Raw genomic sequence first — 18,298 nt, 5'->3', positions numbered from 1 at the left:
CACTCTTTCGTCGCCCCCACTCTCGTCTTCGTCTTCTTCTTCTTCGCTCTTGTTCTTCTGACTTGTCATTTTCACAGCCCTCGTCCCATCTCATGCTGTCCGTTGCCGATATGACTGGCACTGTGGCGGCCAGACAACGGCCACAGAGTGTTGACGGACCCCGAATGGACGCAAACGGCAAGCAGTTTATCTCGTGCACACGCTGGTGAGCCCCCGACATTCCGCATCCTCCCCACACACTCCAGACTCGCTTGGCTAACCGCAACACAGCCGCTCCCGTAAGGTGAAGTGCACCGGTGAACGCCCCGTCTGCACCAATTGCGCAAAGAAAGGCTTTGGCTGCCATTACGACGCTGCTGTCCGCCGACGCGGTCCCGACAAGGAGCCGGGTGGTGAGTCTAGTCTTCGTGTTGGCCTGCTCTCCCAGTCTGATGCTGATCGTCCTTCAAGGAAGGCTGAAACCCCGTGGAACCTTTGTGAACCGATTTGCCCACGTTCCTCCCGATGGCACTTTCCCCATGAGGGTGCCCACAGTCCAGTTTGTCGAGCTTATGACTCCCCGCCAGCGTGTGGAGCTTGAGCAACGCGCCAGGATTGCAGAGCTGCACCAACGTGGAAATGCTTCGCCAGGCCAATCGGCGGAGCCGCCTGAAAGCTGGTGGAATCTACTCTTCGAATATCTTCCTGTTGACAGCGTTATTGAGCATTGCAAGATGTTGTGAGTCTGCCGTTGGGTCTTCTTATCGTAGCTGACAACGTCAGTCTGAGTGACTCCAACCTCTGGCACAACTTCTTCCACCGTTCACTCTTCTTCAAAGAATTCTTCAGTAAATCGCTAGCCCCGCACATTGTGTTTGCCATCCTCGCACACACGACGTTCCTGCAAGCCGGAAAAACGCGGACGGGCCAAGTCCGTGCACTCCAGTTCGCCGAAGAAGCGCGCAAAATGCTCGACCACTGCCTCGAGTCTGGCCCCAAAGAACCAAACTTGGCCCAAACGGCCTTGCTTCTCGTCGCATTCGAGTTCCAGCCACACATTCATCAAAACATCGCCCGTGCGACTGCTGCTCTGAGTTACATGGAAACTTGTGCTCAAGCGTGCTTGAACAGCTGGCCTCGTCACCTCAAGATGCCCCTGGGCCAGGTTGTCAACGACTCACAGAATGCTAGGTCGACGTCAATTACTGCCATTCGCCAGGAAGAACTCCGTCGTATGAGCTGGACCCTCAGCCAGTTGGCGACCAGTTCAACCATCTGGCGTCTACTGGGCGACAAGTCTGTCATCAACTTGGCGTCTGCGGACCCTACTCGCGTAAGCTGCCACTCCCTTTTCACCACTGACACCCAGTTCAACCGTTTATTGCCGCTGGACAAGGGCAGCCAACACGACGACCCCAGTGACCACACCAGCTGGCTGTTGTACTACCGAGCCGTTTGTCTTTGGTGAGAGAGGAATATTCCCAGATCTTAAAACTGACAGTAGGCATGTTGCTCTCAACAACGACCTTGACGAACGAGAGCGGGCTGCAGTCTCCGAACAAGCTCGAGCGGTTGAGACTGCCGCCGAAGTGTCCACCAGCTCTGCTGCCCGCAACTACAACTGGCAAGCTGCAGAGTGGGCCGTAGCTGTAAGGGGATACCTCGGTGACCTCGATGCCAACGACATGAAGACCTGGTTTGTCGCGCAAGAGAATGCCCTTGTCAATTTCACCAACCGGGGCGACTCGCAAGGCCACATCCAGCGGCCGTCTTACTCGTGGTGGTTCTTGATGGTGGCATATACGTGAGTTGCCTTGTCCATGCTGCCTCAACTTACTGACAAGATAGAGCCATCAAATTCTTTAAACATGCTCCCGAGTTCGCCCCCGAAACCGATTCCATCCTGTTTTACGTGTTCACGGGGTTGGAGGACACGATTGCCGCATGGCCTTGCTCAAGTGAGTTAGGTACAAGCCCTCCAAGTCGACAATGGAAGCTGACTCGCAGCCTTGGAGTATCACTACCAGGTTCTTCGTAGTCGGTACGCGACTCTCAAGAACAGCATCGCCCCCTAGCCGCTGTCGAAGCGGAAAAAACACCCAAAAATTGTGCGTTGGGGATGGAGATTGCGATAGTAGACGCGCTACAGACGGGACGAAGGGAAATGATGTCACTTGTCGGATGAGGGCGCCGGTCCGGTTTTGGCCCGCGGCGAAGCGGCCAACTATTCAAGTGGATATATCAGCGGGGACTCGATGCAAACGTTGCGTTCTTTCCTCACTTTCACAACGTGCCCCTACCCTCGCCCAACCCCCATGTCTGCTTACGGCGCTATCAAAGCCCCTTCCACGTCTGCCGAGTCGTTGGCGACTCGGTCGTACGCGCTCGCGAACGGTCTGACTCTGACTACCTACCCCGTCTCGGGCTCGAACACGTCCCCTGAGCTCATCGCATACCTCGCCGCGGTCTTCAACCAGGAGCTCGCAGGTACGTACCCAAGAGGAAGCTTGCATTGAGCTGACTTGGGAACAGAGGGAAAGACCTACCCGCAGGAGGGCCCCTTGACACTGGAAGAGTTCACCAACTACTTCTTTGGGGCTGCTACCATTGTCGCCATCTTTACTCCTACGGGTGCCGCAGCGCCAGCGACCGTCGAGGAAGCTAGGGCAGGACGCTCATGGGAGGAGGCTGTGGGCGGATGCTACTACATCAAACCCAACTACCCCGGCCGCAGCAGCCACGTAAGTTGCCCCTCAAACTGAGCTTGGAAAACGGCGTCCTTTAGAGCTGACACAGAGCCCAGAACTGCAACGCCGGCTTCCTCGTCCCTCCTGTGCAGCGCGGCAAGAAGGTTGGCGGCGCCCTCGCTGAGAGCTATCTTCACTACGCGCCTGCGCTCGGCTACCGCGGCAGTGTGTTCAACCTGGTGTACAGCAGTGAGTGGCTCGGATTTGCCAGGGTGTCCGTCTGTGCATCGTCGCAGTGGCAAAGAAGCGAAAGCATAATGTAACACGAGCTAACAAAGTAGACAACGTCGCTTCCCTCCGCCTCTGGGACAAGCTGGGCTTCACCCGCGTCGGTGTTATCCCCAAGGCTGGCCTCTTGAAGACCGGACTGAACAATACCGAGGAGTATGTGGATGCGTTTATCATCCACAAGAGCTTCGTCTAGGGGGGTCTCTTCATCGAGGGCAAGCTGGGTAGTTTTAGATGGCTGTCTTGAGAGGAGTGTCGCGAGATTCGGGGACAGTAGGCTCAGTCTCCAGGGGTTTAAAGATGTTCTTTTGGTAAAACTCGAGCTCGCGAATGCTAGCACGGATGTCGTCGAGAGCGCGGTGGGCAGACTCGTAAGGGCGAGCTGCGCGTTCCTGCTTGATGAGGTTTGGGTACCAGCGGCGAGCAAGTTCCTGTTAGGTTAGCGTTGGTAGCAAGCGTACATGTACCTTGACACTACTGCAGTCGACAATGCGGTACGAGAGGTGCTTCATGACCTCAGGCATGCCAATCAGAAGGAACCTTGGGAGGGTCAGCGGGAAAGAGCAACAGCCGCTCCACCTAATACACCTACCTCATGTCGGCGTGAACGGAACTGCCAGCCAACAGGCCAGCTCCCTTTTCGGGGATCCAGCGCTTGATATATTCGAGTACCTTGGCGGCAACATCCTCGTACGAGTGCGGCGAGTCGATGCATGCCTGGGTCAGACCAGACTTGCCGTGCTGCTCGGTACACCACTCGCCCATCCTAAGGTTGGGTCAGAAAAACGCATGGGACGGAACACGTACTCATCGAGCACCTCTTTGGGCGTGTGGATCACCCATTCGACACCCTCGTCCACAGGTCGCAGGTGTCCGTCTGTGATGATGACCGCAATCTCGATGATGCGGTCCGTGTTGGTGTCCAGACCGGTCATCTCACAGTCGACCTAGGCGGGGTCAGTAACTGGCCGACTGATCAAAAGCGTCAACTTACCCAGACCATCGGGCCGTCATTATATGTCAGTGACGAATGAGCCATGGTGGGGGATGTTGAACAAGATGTGGACAACGAACGTTCCATGCGATCCACCCCAGTCTCTCGTCTCTCATGTGATACGCGATGGGTGCACGCGTTTATTTGTTTTTGAACATTTGAACCCTTATCCCGTCCCTGAGACTACTGCACTGGTACTACAAGATTGACGGTGAAATACGAGGGTAAACTGTGAAGTAGCTACGACAAATCCTCGATCCTCTACCTCCTCAACTGGCCAACTGGGCGACTTCGACGACAGTCGTACCCTCATTTACTGGCCCTGGCCACCCTGGCCGCCCATGAACTGCGACGCACTGCGTTTTGCGTCAGCTCGGGATAACGTGAAGGAGCATCAAAAACGCTCACAGGTCACGCATGGCCGGGTCCTGGGCGAGTGCGTTGAAGTCGGGCATGCCACCGCCGTTCTGCATGTTCTCTGCCATGCCACGGAGAGCAGGGTTAGACATGAGACGCTCGAGGCCGCCGTTGGCCATCATCTGCTGGGCCCTACGTGTGATGTCAGCAACAGCACAAAACAGGGGGGGCGCAGTGCCACCATCGGCAACGGCCCAGCGTTTGAGGGCTGGTGACGTACATGGCCATCATCTGGGGGTTGCGCATCATAGAGGCAATGTCGGGCATGCCACCAGCACCGCCAGCGCCGCCACCGCCAAACATGCCCGCGAGCGCGGACAGGTCGGGCATACCGCCAGCACCGGCACCGGCGCCGGGGGCGGGCTCGCGGTCGGAGACCGAGGTGCTTGTCTGCTCAGCAAGTCGGGTCTTGGCAGTGGCGAGCGACGACTTCATGTTGGCGTTGGTAGGGTCGAGCTTGAGGCCCGACTCGTAGGCGTCAATGGCCTTCTGGTACTCGCCCTGCGAGAACTGGGCGTGGCTGACGGCCAGCGTCAGCGCGGGCCAAGAAAGAGTATCTCGTCATCAAAATCCACATACCCGAGACGAGAGAAGCCCTTGGCAAACTTGGGGTCCAGCTCAATAGCACGCTCAGCATCCTCAGCGGCCTCCTCGTGCTTGCCGAGACCGCCCCAGGCAGCGGCACGGTTCGAGTAGAAGACGGGGTTGGGGTCGAGGGCGATGGCAGCGGTGTACTCAACAATGGCGGCGTCGTAGTCCTTCTTGCCCATGAGCATGTTGCCCTTGGTCTTGAGCTGCTCAGCCTTGGCCTTCTCCGAGGGCGTCGGGCCCGACGAAGCAGCGGCAACAGGTGTAGCAGCAGCGGCGGGGGCAGCGGCGGCCGAAGCGGTCTTGCTCTTGGTCTTGGTAAGGACGTCAAGGAGCTGGAGGAGCGATGCGGGCTTGATCGAGTAAGCGGCCTGGTCCTCAGCCGAGTCTGGGTCCACGCCAAAGGCCTCGTTGATGACCTGCACTGGGACAAGTTAACGGAAAAGCTCAGATCCTCATGGCTTACCGGCCACCTCGAGCGACTCCTTGTCGTCCTCCTTGACGGTGCCGTCCTGGGCAGAGGTGCGCAGGAACTCGACGCTGGCACACATTAGCTCAGAAATCGCAAGCTATCTGGTAACCAGTGACGTACATGTTGTACGCAAGCTGCTTCTTGGGGTCGGCCATGTTGGTGGTGGAGAAAGATGTGGAATGGTGACTCCAGAAGTCGATGGAAGGTGGCTAGAAACCGCGACGCCGCGACGCCCTCGACGCCCGACACTCGGCCACGTGGCCTTTCAGTGGCAACTTGCATCAATAATGCACCCGGGCCGGACCGCGGACTGTCGACGACCCATCGTGTCAACAACATCGAGCTTGCCAGTAACAAGAGCGCACCACGCACCGGCCCCTCCGCTAAGCACCATCGTGGCATGAACAACAAGAGTACAATACTGCGCTACACAGGTCGCCTATCTACGGAGATCCACAGGGACACAATGTCGAACCAAGCTCGGATCTCCGCCTGGCGCGAGCTCTCTACGCATCGTTGGGTCTTATTCCTCAATGGCAGACTCCTCGGCGACATCATCGGGCGGCAGCTTCACGCCTTCATTAATGAGATGCCGCATAATATCGCTGAGGCTGATCACACCAACAAGACGGCCTGGCTGCGGGTCGTCGGCGCCCGCCACGACAACCAGACGGTGCACACGACGGATCTTGATGAGGGAGAAGATGGCGCCAAGAGAGTCCTTGGGATGACAGGTCACTACACCCGGGAAGTCAACCGAACGCTGCTTGAGCGCCTGAGCAATGGTAAAGTCGAGAGACTGGTACGCGCCAAGTCTGACAAGGGTCTGGGAGTTGTTAGTTGCGCGCCAATCGGTGTCCCAAAGCTCACAATGACGTCCACGGTCTCGTACAGGTTGACCACCTTGCCCTCATTGTCGACGATCGGAACCGCACTGATTCCGAGCTCTGAGAACATGTGGACGACGTCGAAGACGGTCGTCTGCAGAGTGGCGGTTGCAATAGGGCCAAAAGGTTGCTCAGCCGTGGGAGACTTGACGTACGTGCCGACACCGAGCTCTTGGACACCCTTGGTCAGGTATTGGGTAATGTCACGACACTGCGCTGTCAGGTTACGTCCAACATTCTGCTACTCACGTTCATGGCAATGAACTTTAGCACTCGGTACTGGGTCAAGACACTGATCACAACCTCGCTATCGGTCTGGGTGTCCTTGTCAATCAAGGGGAGACGTCGGGCGTGGGTCTGGATCAGGCATTTGCAGGCGTCAAAGAGGGGCCGGAGAGGGTGGATGGAGAGTAGAGGGGGTGGAGGGACGTGCAGCTCGCGCTCAATGTCTACATGTCAGCCACGCGTCAGGAATGGAACACACTCACCTCTCAAGCTCTGTAGACGGAACTGCTCCACATCGGCGGCCGCGCCTTCCCAACTGGACGTGTGGTAGTAGTATTGAATGAGGTGGATGACGTCTTGCACAGTGAACATGCCTGCAAAGGTCGCTTGGGCCGTGTTCCACAGAGGAGCAGATACCACACCTTGGAATCAGCTTGATTCTCACTTGCACAGTTGAGAGCTCACCGTAGAGAAGCATCACGTCCAGAGCCTTCTTCACCTTGAGGTGACTGTCGAGGACAATGAGTCGGAAGCTGACTGGGAAGACGTCGTATGACGAACGCTCCTTGAGGAACGCCCGCAACGCTTCCAGTGCTTCCTGATGGGTAAGAGGTTTGAGGGGAGCCACTGGAGGGTGGGCTGCACGCGAGGGACGGCGAACGATACCGCCAGACGCGGACTGGGACGACCGACGGCCAGACCGCGAGACGGAGGGCATGCGGGCCGGTGCGTCCCCTCCGGTGGCGGGTTGCGCGGTGGATGGGGGAACGGACATGGCAATCCGAGGTGGAGATGTGTCTAGAGTTGCCGTGTGAAGATGCTGAGAAGGAGTATCGAGCCTGTGGGAACTGTGGTGTTGGATGGACGAGTGGATGGTGGATTGGGGGGATGGGATGGCTGTGACGGGGCCAACGGACACACGGGGGATATGTGCGTACGGTGACGATGGCGACGGAACCATTTGGGGCAGTGGGCCACACCCGCGAGGCACACAGACCATGGGTGGGCTCAGGACCAATACCACAAACTGCGTCACGGACGACATGCATATACTTGGGGGAGAGCTGGTTATATATATATGGGAGGGGGTGGGGAAGTGGTACAGGTCCACATTGGGTTTTGTGATGACTGCAAGGCGGGTACTTGGAGCTTTTGGTGTAGGAAAGGGCTGCTTCGTGGGGGCTCTCTACTCGTCGTCGCCGCCGCGGAACCTCTTGCCCTCATCCTCGTCGCGGCGCTCATAGTCCTCCTCCTCCTCCTCCTCACTCCTCGCACGCTTGATGCGCTCAGCAGCCTCACCAGTGGGCACATCGGCACCAGCCTGGCCGAGACCACCAATGGCGGCGTACGTGTCGAACTGCACCTGGGTACGGAGACGGTCTTGCTCCTGCTGGCGACGCTCAAGCTCGAGACGCTGGTGACCCCAACCACCTCGTCCACTGTCGTACTCTTGACGGAACTCGTCACGCACTTGGCCACCGCTACGTCCACGTCCAAACTGGCGACCCTCCTTGTAACCAGGGTCCAGATCGCAACGGATGATGCGCTCGTCGAGCTTGGTACCAGAAATGTAGCGCAGGCAGGCTACGGCCTCGGAGTGAAGGTAGTACTCAACAAAGGCAAAACCACAGGGGGTCCTGAGAAGGTTAGAACAGCAAGGATGTTGAGATCTCACTTCTGATGACGGTCAAGACCCATGATGATTCTAACGTTAGCTTTGACTTGCGATGGTTTCATCTCACCTCTTGATACCACCTCCCTCCTCGGGTTTGGCACATGTGGAGAAGACTACCATGTAAGCATTGGCGTGCTCCCAAAGCGACTTACGCTCATACATCTGAGCCTCGGTGGTGTAGAAGCTCAGGTTGCCGACGTACAGAGTGCACGAGTGCGACAGAAGACGACGCTCAGTCTCCCTGTCCAGCTATACCTGTCAGCAAAAAACGACGAGGCCCTGCAGACGCACCTCGGACTGGCTGTCCTTATAACTGGATGGAAGGTCCAGGGGGGAGACGACGTGCGACATTGTGGGACGACGTAACGATGTTGCAGACGAGACGAACGCATGCCAGGTAGAGCCTGAAGTCTTGGGTGACGGTGGAAACAACATCTGGACATCCGGGGATACCGTGGGAAGGTTTGGCACGTGATGTGGAGGACGATTGGGTCATCGTTACCCCGAGGCGCGTCGTCGTTGTCGCGGCGCACCTTGGATCTATTATCAACATCGTCATTGTCGCTCCAGCACACCCCAGGTCATCATGTCTGGCAACGACTCAAACCTCAGTGATGCTGAGAAGGTGAGATACCCATCCAATAGCACCTTGTTGACAATCCAGATGCGACTGAAGCGTCTTGCCCGCCTTGGCGGTGCAGCCTCGCCTGCCCCCACGCCGCAACCTCCGGCGGCGGCACAGGAGGCAGCGTCGGCGGCTGAGACCCACACACCAGCTTCAGCATCGTCGCGTCTCCTTTCTCAGCATGCATCGAGCTCACCAAGGCCCACCGCTCCTTCGCCAACCCCGGCTAGCACGTCAACCTCACCTCCTAAACGCCCTTCGCCGGCTCCAGCAGCCCCGACGCCGACTCCTGCCTTCAAGCGCAAAGTGATCCCGTCCAAGCCTGTAGTGGCACCTCCAGCTCCTTCTCCAGTGTCCATTGCCACTGCTGTTTCGCCTCCATTGACATACAAGGACTGGGAAGCAAGCAAGGTGGCTACGGTCTTTGGCGTAACTCTGGAGGTGAGTGATGGCTGTGGCAATGTGAGGCCGACGTGCTGATCAACAGAAATCATTTGCAGCGGCGACCAACTGGAAGCAGGTCTGGCTCAAAGGACTGGCGGAAGAGATTCGCGAGGAGAACCCAGGTGGGTTACATCCTTTGCTGTATTGGGCGCTGACGTCAGATGCACCTTCCTCGTTGAAAGTGTCGTTGGACCTTCGCGACCGCCTTCTCATCGCCCGTCTTTCTCTGGACCCCGCCGCAATGGCCACCTCGTACGTCATGTCTGTCTGATGGCTCACTGACCGTTTAGCAGCGACCCTGATCAGCTGCAAGTGCTGGCAGGCATGCCCAAGGACGAGACTGTGTTCGAGTACCTCACTGGCTGCTGGAAACGTCTCTACGCGGCCAATCGTGAATTCGCTCGCTTTGCATACAGCAAGGAGGAGAAGACCGAATGGGCGTCTGCCTTTGCCGAACTGAAGAGGTTGATCATCTCTTACAGCGGCATGACTCTGGAGGACCCTTCCATGTTCCCTCAGCCCGCAGAGTACGTTCATGCATGTGCACCAGCTGATCCCTCAGTCGTCCGGTCGGCCCTGCCGAGTTCCTGCCGCTTCTCCTTGGTGTCAGTGGTGAAGTCTCTGGTAACGTTGACCCTTTGACCTCGTCCTCCGCCCCAGTTGCTCCCACCGTTCGTGGTGCTCTTGCTCCCGGGGACCTCCTTCCTTTCCTGAACGACCTCGCTGTGGGTTTCCAGGAAGGGTCTCTGGCGGACGTTATCACTCCTACTCTGAGCCTCTTCTTCCAGGAGTGGTTCAAGATTGTTCCCACCCCCGACTTGATGGGCACGGAGTGGCGCAAATACCTGGGTGCGGTGTCGCTCCTGGTCAAGAACAAGGCCATCGCCGCTCTTCTCCCCTCGTTGCCCATCTGGGTTGCGCCCGGTGTTACGGCTAGCAAGATTGAGTGGCAGTCCCTTCTGGGACCTCTTACTCGTCTCAGCGTGTTCTCCCGCGAATTCGTAAGCCTAAGGGGAGCACACCACCTCACTGTGCTAACGGACCAGCCTCAAATTGAAAAGACCTACTTCTCCAACCCCACGGAGAGGCGTACCGCGGACATTGACGCCAACAAGGCCAACCTGCGGAACTCTCTCGAGGGCCTACAGTCCATGCTGTTTGACATTTACAACAGCATCGTCCGTGCCTCGCCCGAGTCCCGTGAGGGTGTTCTCGACTTCATTACTCTCATTGCCAACTTGAATGACAAACGTTCCGGCATGAGAGTTCAGTACACAACCGTTTCGTCGGACGGCTTCATGATCAACCTGCAGTCCATTCTCCTGAAGCTCTTCGAGCCTGTCATGGACGTCCAGTTCTCAAAGGTGAGTAACCTTTCCCGACTATTATGTACTGACAACAAAAACCAGATCGATAAGGTCGACCCCGAGTACTACCTCCACTCCAAGCGCATCGACATTGCCGAGGAGACGAAGATCCGTGCTTCCAAGGAGGAAGTGGACGAGTATTACGGCAGTGCGATGGACGTCGACGCCAAACCCAACTTCATCTCGGACATCTTCTTCCTTCTGAACTCGATTCATCGTCTTGGACTGGTTAAGACCATCGGTACACGAAAGGACATGGAGAAGGGTCTCCAGGAGCTCGAGGATGACTTGAAGAACCTCGAGGGCCGTCGCGCAGAGTGGAGCAGCGTATGTAATGTGCGTCAGGCTGTGCTAAACATTGCAGAACCCTGCTACACTTGCTCAAGGCGAGGCTGCGGTCAAGAAACTGAAGGTGAGTTACCTGGCAACGCATTTCCGCTGATTACCTAGGACGATATTGCCAGGCGCCATGGCTTGCTCCACACCTTTGACACTCAGCTCCTTGACCCCAAGTTTACGAGGTTGACTGTGACGTTCGTTGGTTTCCTCATGAACTGGCTGCTGCGCCTCGTCGACCCCAAGCACCAGCACCCACAGGTTCCTATCACCCTTCCTCTTCCCGCAGAGGCACCCCAGCAGTTCAGGATGCTTCCAGAGTTCCTGTTCGACAACATTGTCGAGTACTACGACTTCCTTTCCCGGTGAGTTTGATCTTGGAAAGGCGTGTGCTCGTGTGCTGACTGGGATAGTCATGACTCGGACGCTCTGGATAATGCTGATAAGGACATCCTCATCACGTTTGCCATTACTTTCCTCACACCGGGCTATGTCAACAACCCTTTCCTCAAAGCAAAGTTGGTCAGCGTAAGTCTCCGCAGCGCAGCGTAGGTCAACTAGCTCATCTGCCCAGACCATGGCCAACGGCCTCTACCCCCAGGGTTACCACCGCCGCGGCCCCCTGTTTGACCGCTTGAGCGTTCACACTCTGTCGACCCAGCACCTTATGCCAGCTCTTATCCGCTTCTTCATTGGTGGGCCTAGACCTTTGTGTGAGGACGTCACTAACAGTAGACGTCGAGATAACCGGTGGTCACACACAGTTCTATGGTTCGTACTGCCTCTTTTGAATGCGTGCTGACTTGATACAGACAAGTTCAACTTTAGGCGCGACATGAGCAGGATTATCAAGTCCATGTGGACCAACCCTCTGCATCGTGAGGCGTTCGTCAAGTCGACTCGGTGAGAATCAAGGCAAGTGTAGCCAGATGGCTGACGGTTCAGCGACGACTTCGATCAATTTGTCAAGTTTGTCAACATGTTGATGAGCGACACAACGTACCACCTCGAAGAGTCTTTGACCCACCTCACCAAGATCAACCAAGTCCGCGCTCAAAAGGCCAATGTGGACGGGTGGAATGCCATGGACGAGGCCGAGCGCAAGGATGCGGAGAGCGAGCTCAAATCGGCCGAGCGCTTTGCTGGCTTCCCCACGTCGATGGGTCGCGACCACGCCGAGCTCATCCGCGACATTACAGCCACCACCAAGGAACCATTCCTCACTGGCGAGATCGTCGACCGCCTCGCTGCGTCTCTGGACGAAAACCTGACAAACCTTGTCGGCCCCAAGATGCAGGAGCTCAAGCTCTCAGACCCCGAGCGCTTCTCATTCAAGCCGAAGCCGCTCCTCGCCGCCATTGCCCAGATTTATCTCAACCTCGGCACTGAACCGGCGTTTATCCGCGCAGTCGCCAACGACGGTCGTAGCTACTCCAAAGAGCTGTTTGAGCGGTTCGGTCGCGTCCTCAAGCACCGCGCTATCATGACTGAGGCGGAGGCTGATGCGATCCTGGCGTTTGCTGATCGCGTCGAGAATGCCCGGGCCACCATTGAGGAGGAGGATGAGCGCGAGATTCCCGACGAGTTCCTTGGTACGTCGTTGACTATGTGTCACTTGGAACGCACGCTGACGCTTGTTACGCAGACCCTCTACTCGCTACCCGTCAGTTTCCCCGGGGGCTGCACCGTGCTTTACACTTTACTAACATGTCGCAGTGATGAAGGACCCTGTTATCCTGCCCGTTTCGCGGGTGACAATCGACCGCAGCACCATTCGTGCGGTACTCCTGTCCAAGGAGCTGGACCCATTCAACAACATGCCGTGCGTAGAAAGTCTAAAACTGTGGGACGACGAGCTGACAGACGGTTTTCTACAGTCTCAAGTACGAGGATATTCTTCCTGACGTCGAGCTCAAGGCGAGGATCGAGGCCTGGGTGGCTGAGGGCACGCACGGCGGTGGCAAGGGACAAGACGCCGAGGCTATTGATGTGGACCAGTAGATTTAGGTATGAACCCCCATGATGTGATAGTGTTGAGCCAGGTGAGAACGGGTCACCGCTTCGCCACATGAGCCTCCTTCTTGGGCGCTCCTCTCCGTACCGCACGGCTGACGCTCACCTGAATCTCGTCAGGCGATCAATCGCGGTCGGAGAATTTGGGACATGGGAGGACGGTCCTGGACCAGGAAGGATGCCGTGATGTGTTCCTGTTCGTTCCTTCGCAGTATCCCACCCAGTACGGAGGAGGAACACGAGGGTGGCAGTAATTTCCACGGGCACCTCGACATCAGACACAACGCGTGAGACACGGCTCTAACGTGGAACCCATTAGAGAGATACCACACCATGGCCGGTACTGTAAGTACATTTTTAAGAGTGCCTCGTTATTGCGTTACTGCAAACGTAGCCATTGGCCATTGGCAAAGGACGGAATTCGCATATCCTTGTCGTCCATGACAGGAGGGACCCTGGTTAATCGGGGGTGTCAAAGGTGATGTAAAGCGCTCCCTCTGCAAGGAAAACGGCGATCGCTGCAGCTGCTTTGCACCGAAGCGTGTCCATTGGGCGGGATAACTCGCGTGAGGCATAGGTGCAGTTTGGCAGTGGCAGAGGGAACCCGAGCAGCCCCCGCAGCCGCCCGCAGCCACTGGAGAGGGATCCGTGCTTCAAGGCTGAAAAACATTCAGGCCGGAGAGCTCGTGAGAGCTCTTGGCACCGAGCGACCAGTCGACTTGGAACTGCGAAAGAGGGCGGGGGAATCGGTGAGGGTGGCGGCGGGCGGTATATGGCGCAACGGCAAGGCGTCGACCACTCTGCCTTTCCGGCGGCTTTGCAACCATTTGTCTGCATGTCTGTCAGTAGCTGTTGTCCCACAAACCGGACGGGCACACCGAAAGTGAGTTTGAGCATGCCGCCGCGTCCATGGAACCCGGGGGACGCTTTGCTGTCGTGGCCTCGTGGTCGGTTGGCAAAACACGCGGCCGTGCCAAAGCAGCAGAGTGACGAAGGTCGTCTCGAGCACACCGGCTTCTGGGTCAGACGCGCGCACTCCAAAACGACTGCCACCTCTATTTTTCGAGTGTGCTGTGCACTTTCTTACGACTCCCACGCTTGTCATGGGCCACGCGAAGAACGGCGGCTCAAAATATACTCTGGGGTGTTGTCTGATCTGCGATATTATTGCGCGGGGGGAGGGGGGTGGCGGAAGACAGCAGCGAATGTATTGGGTGGTGTTGTCCATGTGCGTGCGCCGTCTAGTGGGACACCTGCTGCATTATCGCGATTGATGCTTGTTCGTTATAGGCAGCAACCGAGCTGCAGAGAGACTGCCAAGCCCAAACTGCTCTTTTGCAACAACGTATACGCCATGTGCATACCACTCTGGCCACTACTGTTTGCCACCACCCGGGCACCCACACCAGCGAGGATCCAACCCAGGAGGATCCGACCCAGGGCGGTGGGGCGGAACGGGAACGGCACGTCGACCTGTCGGCCCCGCGGGCCTGGGCTCTCGCTGGTGCGGCCGCTCAGGACACGCACGCGCGCGCGCGCGACCATAGGAAACCTGGGATGTACATGGGATGCACCCCGCGCGCGCCGGGTCCAGAACGGCCAGAACGCCCACACCAAGAGGAACCGACCGACGGGCCGTCCAGACTGCGCGTACGGGCAACCCACAGAGCAAAAGTGAGAAAAAGCATATGCTCGTGGGCTGTGCGTCAAAAAAAGGCAGAAACCCCCTTACCCACTGGCGCACGCGCACACCCGCCCAGCGAGAGAGCAAGGGGGGGACGTGCTGCCAGGCAAGAACGGGACCGGCTCTTGTGAAAGTTAACCTTTCGGTGCTCATCTGCCCCGGTCCTGGCATCGTACTCACTTTCATCCGGACCCCATCTGGGCGACACCACCACCATCGCCGCCACCACCACCACAGCGTTGCTTGCGGACACCCCTCGTCGTGGACCCGACCATGCGTGTGTCGATCCTGGCCACAACAGCCTTGCTCGTCGCCAGCGTCGGTTATGCGGCCGAGGTCCCTCGCAGACTGCCGCCAGAGCGACCACGGCCGGCTCGACGGGCCCTCTTTGGCAGAGATGACAACGAAACCACGACCACCGAGACCCTCGACTCATCCACAGATGTCGCTACCGCCATTATTGACGCGACAGGCATGGTGGGCAGTAGCAGCACTAGCGCCAGTGTTGCCGACGTCACTGCGTCCCCTACAGCCGCGTCCACTACAGAATCCATGTCAACAACCCTGTCAACAACGTCGAGTGTAACCGGCGGTAACGCGACCTCGACTTTCTCCCTCCCCCTCCCCCCATCCTCAGTTCCAACAGCCCCACCGACACCAGTACCGACGCCGATGGAGACCAACATTTCGAGCTCCATGTCCACGGCCTGCTACACATACTTGCTCAACCTGCTCAAGTCGGCCGACTTCATCTCGTGCCTCCCCTTTTCCCTCCTCCTCTCCGCCTCTTCTGCGTACAAGACCCAAGTGTCTGCGGCTACAACCACAGGCAACTTTACGCATCTCGATCTCCTCATCGCATACACAGTCTCGCCACAACCATCTGCAGAGCAGTGTGACGGCAACTACACCACCTACTTGGCACAGATTAGCGACAAGGGAAACTGTGGCAGTGATCTGGTCAACTCGGCCGTGGCCAAGCAGGCGCAGCGGGGGTTGGGCAACTACGCCGTCATGCGCACAGCAGCGGGCATTGTCGATCCCGACACGGGCGTGTACTGCTACCTCGAGGCTGTCGCAAGCTCTAACCCAGCGGACCTCTATCTCTGGAGTCTTCCAGCGGGCAACATGTGAGTGCAAAAAGGAAATGCCGGGCCAGCAAACGCCTCCGTCGGATCCTTGATCGGATCCCTGTCTTGTCTTGTCTTGGCCACACGTCCACGCGGCCAGGCGGAAGGGCCAGGGAGGAATGCACTCGACGCGCACAGCTGCTAATGCCCCGCGCAGTTTGCCAGCGACATCAACGCCTACTTGCTCCAATTGTTCAGCATTGCTGATGAACCACCTGGGCGCATGGGTGGGCAACACGACCACCTTGAATTCCACACTCATCTCGTCGGCCGTCTCCACGATTAACAACAAATGTGGGGCAAACTTTGTGACGTTTAACCCGACCACATCCACGACCTCCACAAACAGCTCTGCCGCGACGCCGCGTTTCCTTGCAGCGACTGCACTCTGGGCCACGGTCGTTCTCAACATTCTGTTTGCTTGGGCACTCATCCTTTAATCTTAGATGTCATTTTTAAACCCGGGGTTCATATGCTACCAATGTACTGTACGTTTCTATAACCTCTGACTCAATCCAGAGTTGCAAGCTGCACAATGGACAGGTCAAGCTCGTCTCTTTCACAGCGTTCGGGTAGTGCCTGGCCGTCCGCGTTCCGGCTGCCGCTTTGGGTGCCAGTGCCGTCGACAGCACCCTTGTCTGCTTCTGTCACCTCGTCCACCGAAGAAGAAGAGGAGGAGGACACGGTGAACAAGAGCGGCCGCAGGCGTTGTTTCATGTCATAGGTGATACTCGCGGACAAGACATCGGCAACGGCCAGGGTCGAGTTCAGGCCGTACACCATGGTAGCCGCGTAAAAGAAGTTTGCGTTTCCGCTACCGGTAAGGAGCCACAGCGAATGAAGCAGCGGAAGGAGGATGCAGGTGTACAGGTGAACTGTAAGGGAGAACAAGGGGTGTCGCAGGTCTGCGCGGGTGTGAGTAAATAAAACATCGAATTGTCCATCGCTTCGTGAAGGGGTGGGGGGCGGGTTCGAGGGACGGGTCACTCAGTCCAACACGTCGTATAGACGTGCCGGTGACCGCGCGTTGGTTAGTCATTACTTACTCGCAATGAGCTCGGGGAAGCAGCCCAGCAAGCCGGCCCACAGTCCCATGTCCCCGACAGTAGGGTAACTCTTCCAGGTCGAAATGGTGCCGACGAGGATGAGGACGACATGAGTCGGGTCCGCGAGGCGGATACACAGAGGCGCCACATAGATGAGCATGTGCATCTGAGGGCGTCAGCATCAGCTATGAGCCATGCGGCCTTACCTGGAAGACACCACGGAAAAAGTTGCGAAAGTGGTCAAACATTTCAGTGAAGAAGTACCACCACATCCCGACGTTGGGCGTCAAGTCGGACACTGTGAGTCTTGGGGCCCGTCAGCTTTGCCTGTGAATCGCCTCCCTCTTCAACGTACATGACACCGAGCGTGGGCCGTGCCCATTGCGTACCGCCAAGCACAGCTGTCTCCAGAGCGCCGATACCGGCGTATGTCGCGACAAGAACAACAATGTCACGGACAGCAGAGGCCGCAGAGCGCTTGGAGTCCAGCACTCTGCTGAGCACGAGGAGAAGTGGGGGCAGCAGGAGAGCTGGGTAGAGAGACGTATGCGTGGCGAGAGCTAAAGCCACCATCGAGCTCACACCTTGGCCTGGTAATCGTCAGGGAACAAGTAGCGAGGTTGATGGCAGGTCCCGACTCACCGGTACAAGCTCCCATGATCGCGGCCAGGATGAGAACATTGTCCAACGAGGTGGTCGAGCGCGCGATGCAGGACAAGACAATGTAGGGGTTGAACAAGTAGCTTTATGCCCAAGTTAGTCGTCATTCACCGGCTGTTGAGGAATCGGCTTACAACAAGGCGACGAGGTGGTCCCGGCCCTCAAACTGGTTTTGTTTGCTGATCGAGCGGGAGCGCCAGATCTTTACCAGTAAGATACTCCCCACAATGTCTGCCAGCGTCCACAGAGCCGCAGTGAGGAAGGTTGAGGTGATTGGGATGACGTAGGTGAAGAAGAAGAGGTAGATGGGAGACTGGTGGTGGGTCAGCAGTGTGGCCATGCTTTCCGGATCGTACGTGATAGAAGACACCACCAGCATATGGGTTCAACCCGTGGTCATACAAGTAGACACCCTCCCGCACAGCCCAGAGTCAGTACACGGCCGATACGGGGAAGTGCTCTGAAAGCTCACAACTCCGGAATGATGTCAAAGGCGAAGTAAGCTCCGGTCGTCGTTCCAGCGTCGCTGCAAACGGCGTGGCAGCGAATACTGCGAGTCGCAGAAGCGCACCCGCGAGTAACACGCCCCGTACACGGTTTTGGGCGATGTCGGACGCCTTGTTGATTGGCATAGTGGATGGGATGGTCAGATGAGTGAGCAGCAGCCAGGATGACCTGGATGGCCTGGACGCTGGACGTGTGTTTTGGAAAACGTGGCATATCCCTGGTGGAGGTATCGTGGAGGTTTGTTCCTGGCGTGTTCAGTCGTCTTGTCCTCGTC

The 18,298-nt window shown here is 57.4% G+C and overlaps 9 protein-coding genes across 9 annotated transcripts; 4 read left to right on the top strand and 5 right to left on the bottom strand.

The window, feature by feature from the left end:
- Positions 1-92: 92 nt before the first annotated feature.
- Positions 93-2,054, top strand: EHS24_005190 (uncharacterized protein; the record flags this gene model as incomplete). The annotated part of the gene is made up of 7 exons (XM_028620725.1): positions 93-205; positions 271-392; positions 451-718; positions 763-1,443; positions 1,484-1,783; positions 1,828-1,937; positions 1,987-2,054. 7 exons carry the CDS (start codon positions 93-95, stop codon positions 2,052-2,054), a joined length of 1,662 nt encoding a protein of 553 aa, XP_028479697.1.
- A 240-nt stretch (positions 2,055-2,294) lies between these two features.
- On the top strand, positions 2,295-3,150 carry EHS24_005189 (uncharacterized protein; the record flags this gene model as incomplete). The annotated part of the gene is made up of 4 exons (XM_028620724.1): positions 2,295-2,466; positions 2,512-2,720; positions 2,783-2,915; positions 2,963-3,150. The coding sequence occupies 4 exons, from the start codon at positions 2,295-2,297 to the stop codon at positions 3,148-3,150; spliced, it is 702 nt and encodes a 233-aa protein (XP_028479696.1).
- A 34-nt stretch (positions 3,151-3,184) lies between these two features.
- EHS24_005188 (uncharacterized protein) lies at positions 3,185-3,993 on the bottom strand (the record flags this gene model as incomplete). Its single annotated transcript, XM_028620723.1, has 5 exons — positions 3,185-3,385; positions 3,428-3,494; positions 3,547-3,720; positions 3,762-3,901; positions 3,949-3,993. 5 exons carry the CDS (start codon positions 3,991-3,993, stop codon positions 3,185-3,187), a joined length of 627 nt encoding a protein of 208 aa, XP_028479695.1.
- A 268-nt stretch (positions 3,994-4,261) lies between these two features.
- Positions 4,262-5,580, bottom strand: EHS24_005187 (uncharacterized protein; the record flags this gene model as incomplete). Its single annotated transcript, XM_028620722.1, has 6 exons — positions 4,262-4,304; positions 4,357-4,497; positions 4,586-4,885; positions 4,945-5,377; positions 5,420-5,493; positions 5,546-5,580. The coding sequence occupies 6 exons, from the start codon at positions 5,578-5,580 to the stop codon at positions 4,262-4,264; spliced, it is 1,026 nt and encodes a 341-aa protein (XP_028479694.1).
- Positions 5,581-5,948: 368 nt separating this feature from the next.
- Positions 5,949-7,312, bottom strand: SNF4 (AMP-activated serine/threonine-protein kinase regulatory subunit; the record flags this gene model as incomplete). The annotated part of the gene is made up of 5 exons (XM_028620721.1): positions 5,949-6,251; positions 6,296-6,523; positions 6,562-6,761; positions 6,801-6,959; positions 7,003-7,312. 5 exons carry the CDS (start codon positions 7,310-7,312, stop codon positions 5,949-5,951), a joined length of 1,200 nt encoding a protein of 399 aa, XP_028479693.1.
- A 411-nt stretch (positions 7,313-7,723) lies between these two features.
- On the bottom strand, positions 7,724-8,563 carry CBC2 (nuclear cap binding complex subunit; the record flags this gene model as incomplete). Its single annotated transcript, XM_028620720.1, has 5 exons — positions 7,724-8,174; positions 8,213-8,242; positions 8,280-8,325; positions 8,365-8,461; positions 8,504-8,563. The coding sequence occupies 5 exons, from the start codon at positions 8,561-8,563 to the stop codon at positions 7,724-7,726; spliced, it is 684 nt and encodes a 227-aa protein (XP_028479692.1).
- A 235-nt stretch (positions 8,564-8,798) lies between these two features.
- Positions 8,799-12,985, top strand: EHS24_005184 (uncharacterized protein; the record flags this gene model as incomplete). The annotated part of the gene is made up of 18 exons (XM_028620719.1): positions 8,799-8,837; positions 8,877-9,278; positions 9,325-9,403; positions 9,443-9,533; positions 9,572-9,808; positions 9,844-10,282; positions 10,328-10,645; positions 10,691-10,975; positions 11,013-11,060; positions 11,099-11,349; positions 11,398-11,512; positions 11,559-11,679; positions 11,720-11,755; positions 11,797-11,887; positions 11,930-12,576; positions 12,630-12,647; positions 12,701-12,806; positions 12,862-12,985. The coding sequence occupies 18 exons, from the start codon at positions 8,799-8,801 to the stop codon at positions 12,983-12,985; spliced, it is 3,447 nt and encodes a 1,148-aa protein (XP_028479691.1).
- A 1,969-nt stretch (positions 12,986-14,954) lies between these two features.
- On the top strand, positions 14,955-16,251 carry EHS24_005183 (uncharacterized protein; the record flags this gene model as incomplete). Its single annotated transcript, XM_028620718.1, has 2 exons — positions 14,955-15,811; positions 15,969-16,251. 2 exons carry the CDS (start codon positions 14,955-14,957, stop codon positions 16,249-16,251), a joined length of 1,140 nt encoding a protein of 379 aa, XP_028479690.1.
- Positions 16,252-16,321: 70 nt separating this feature from the next.
- On the bottom strand, positions 16,322-18,149 carry EHS24_005182 (uncharacterized protein; the record flags this gene model as incomplete). Its single annotated transcript, XM_028620717.1, has 7 exons — positions 16,322-16,716; positions 16,858-17,023; positions 17,064-17,163; positions 17,213-17,447; positions 17,500-17,600; positions 17,652-17,830; positions 18,111-18,149. The coding sequence occupies 7 exons, from the start codon at positions 18,147-18,149 to the stop codon at positions 16,322-16,324; spliced, it is 1,215 nt and encodes a 404-aa protein (XP_028479689.1).
- Between the last annotated feature and the right edge of the window lie 149 nt (positions 18,150-18,298).

The sequence above is a fragment of the Apiotrichum porosum genome (genome assembly GCF_003942205.1).
Source record: "Apiotrichum porosum strain DSM 27194 chromosome Unknown scaffold_2, whole genome shotgun sequence".
Taxonomy (NCBI): Eukaryota; Fungi; Basidiomycota; class Tremellomycetes; order Trichosporonales; family Trichosporonaceae; genus Apiotrichum; species Apiotrichum porosum.
Note: the sequence above shows the minus strand (reverse complement) of the source record. Positions and strands in the feature narration are given on the sequence as shown.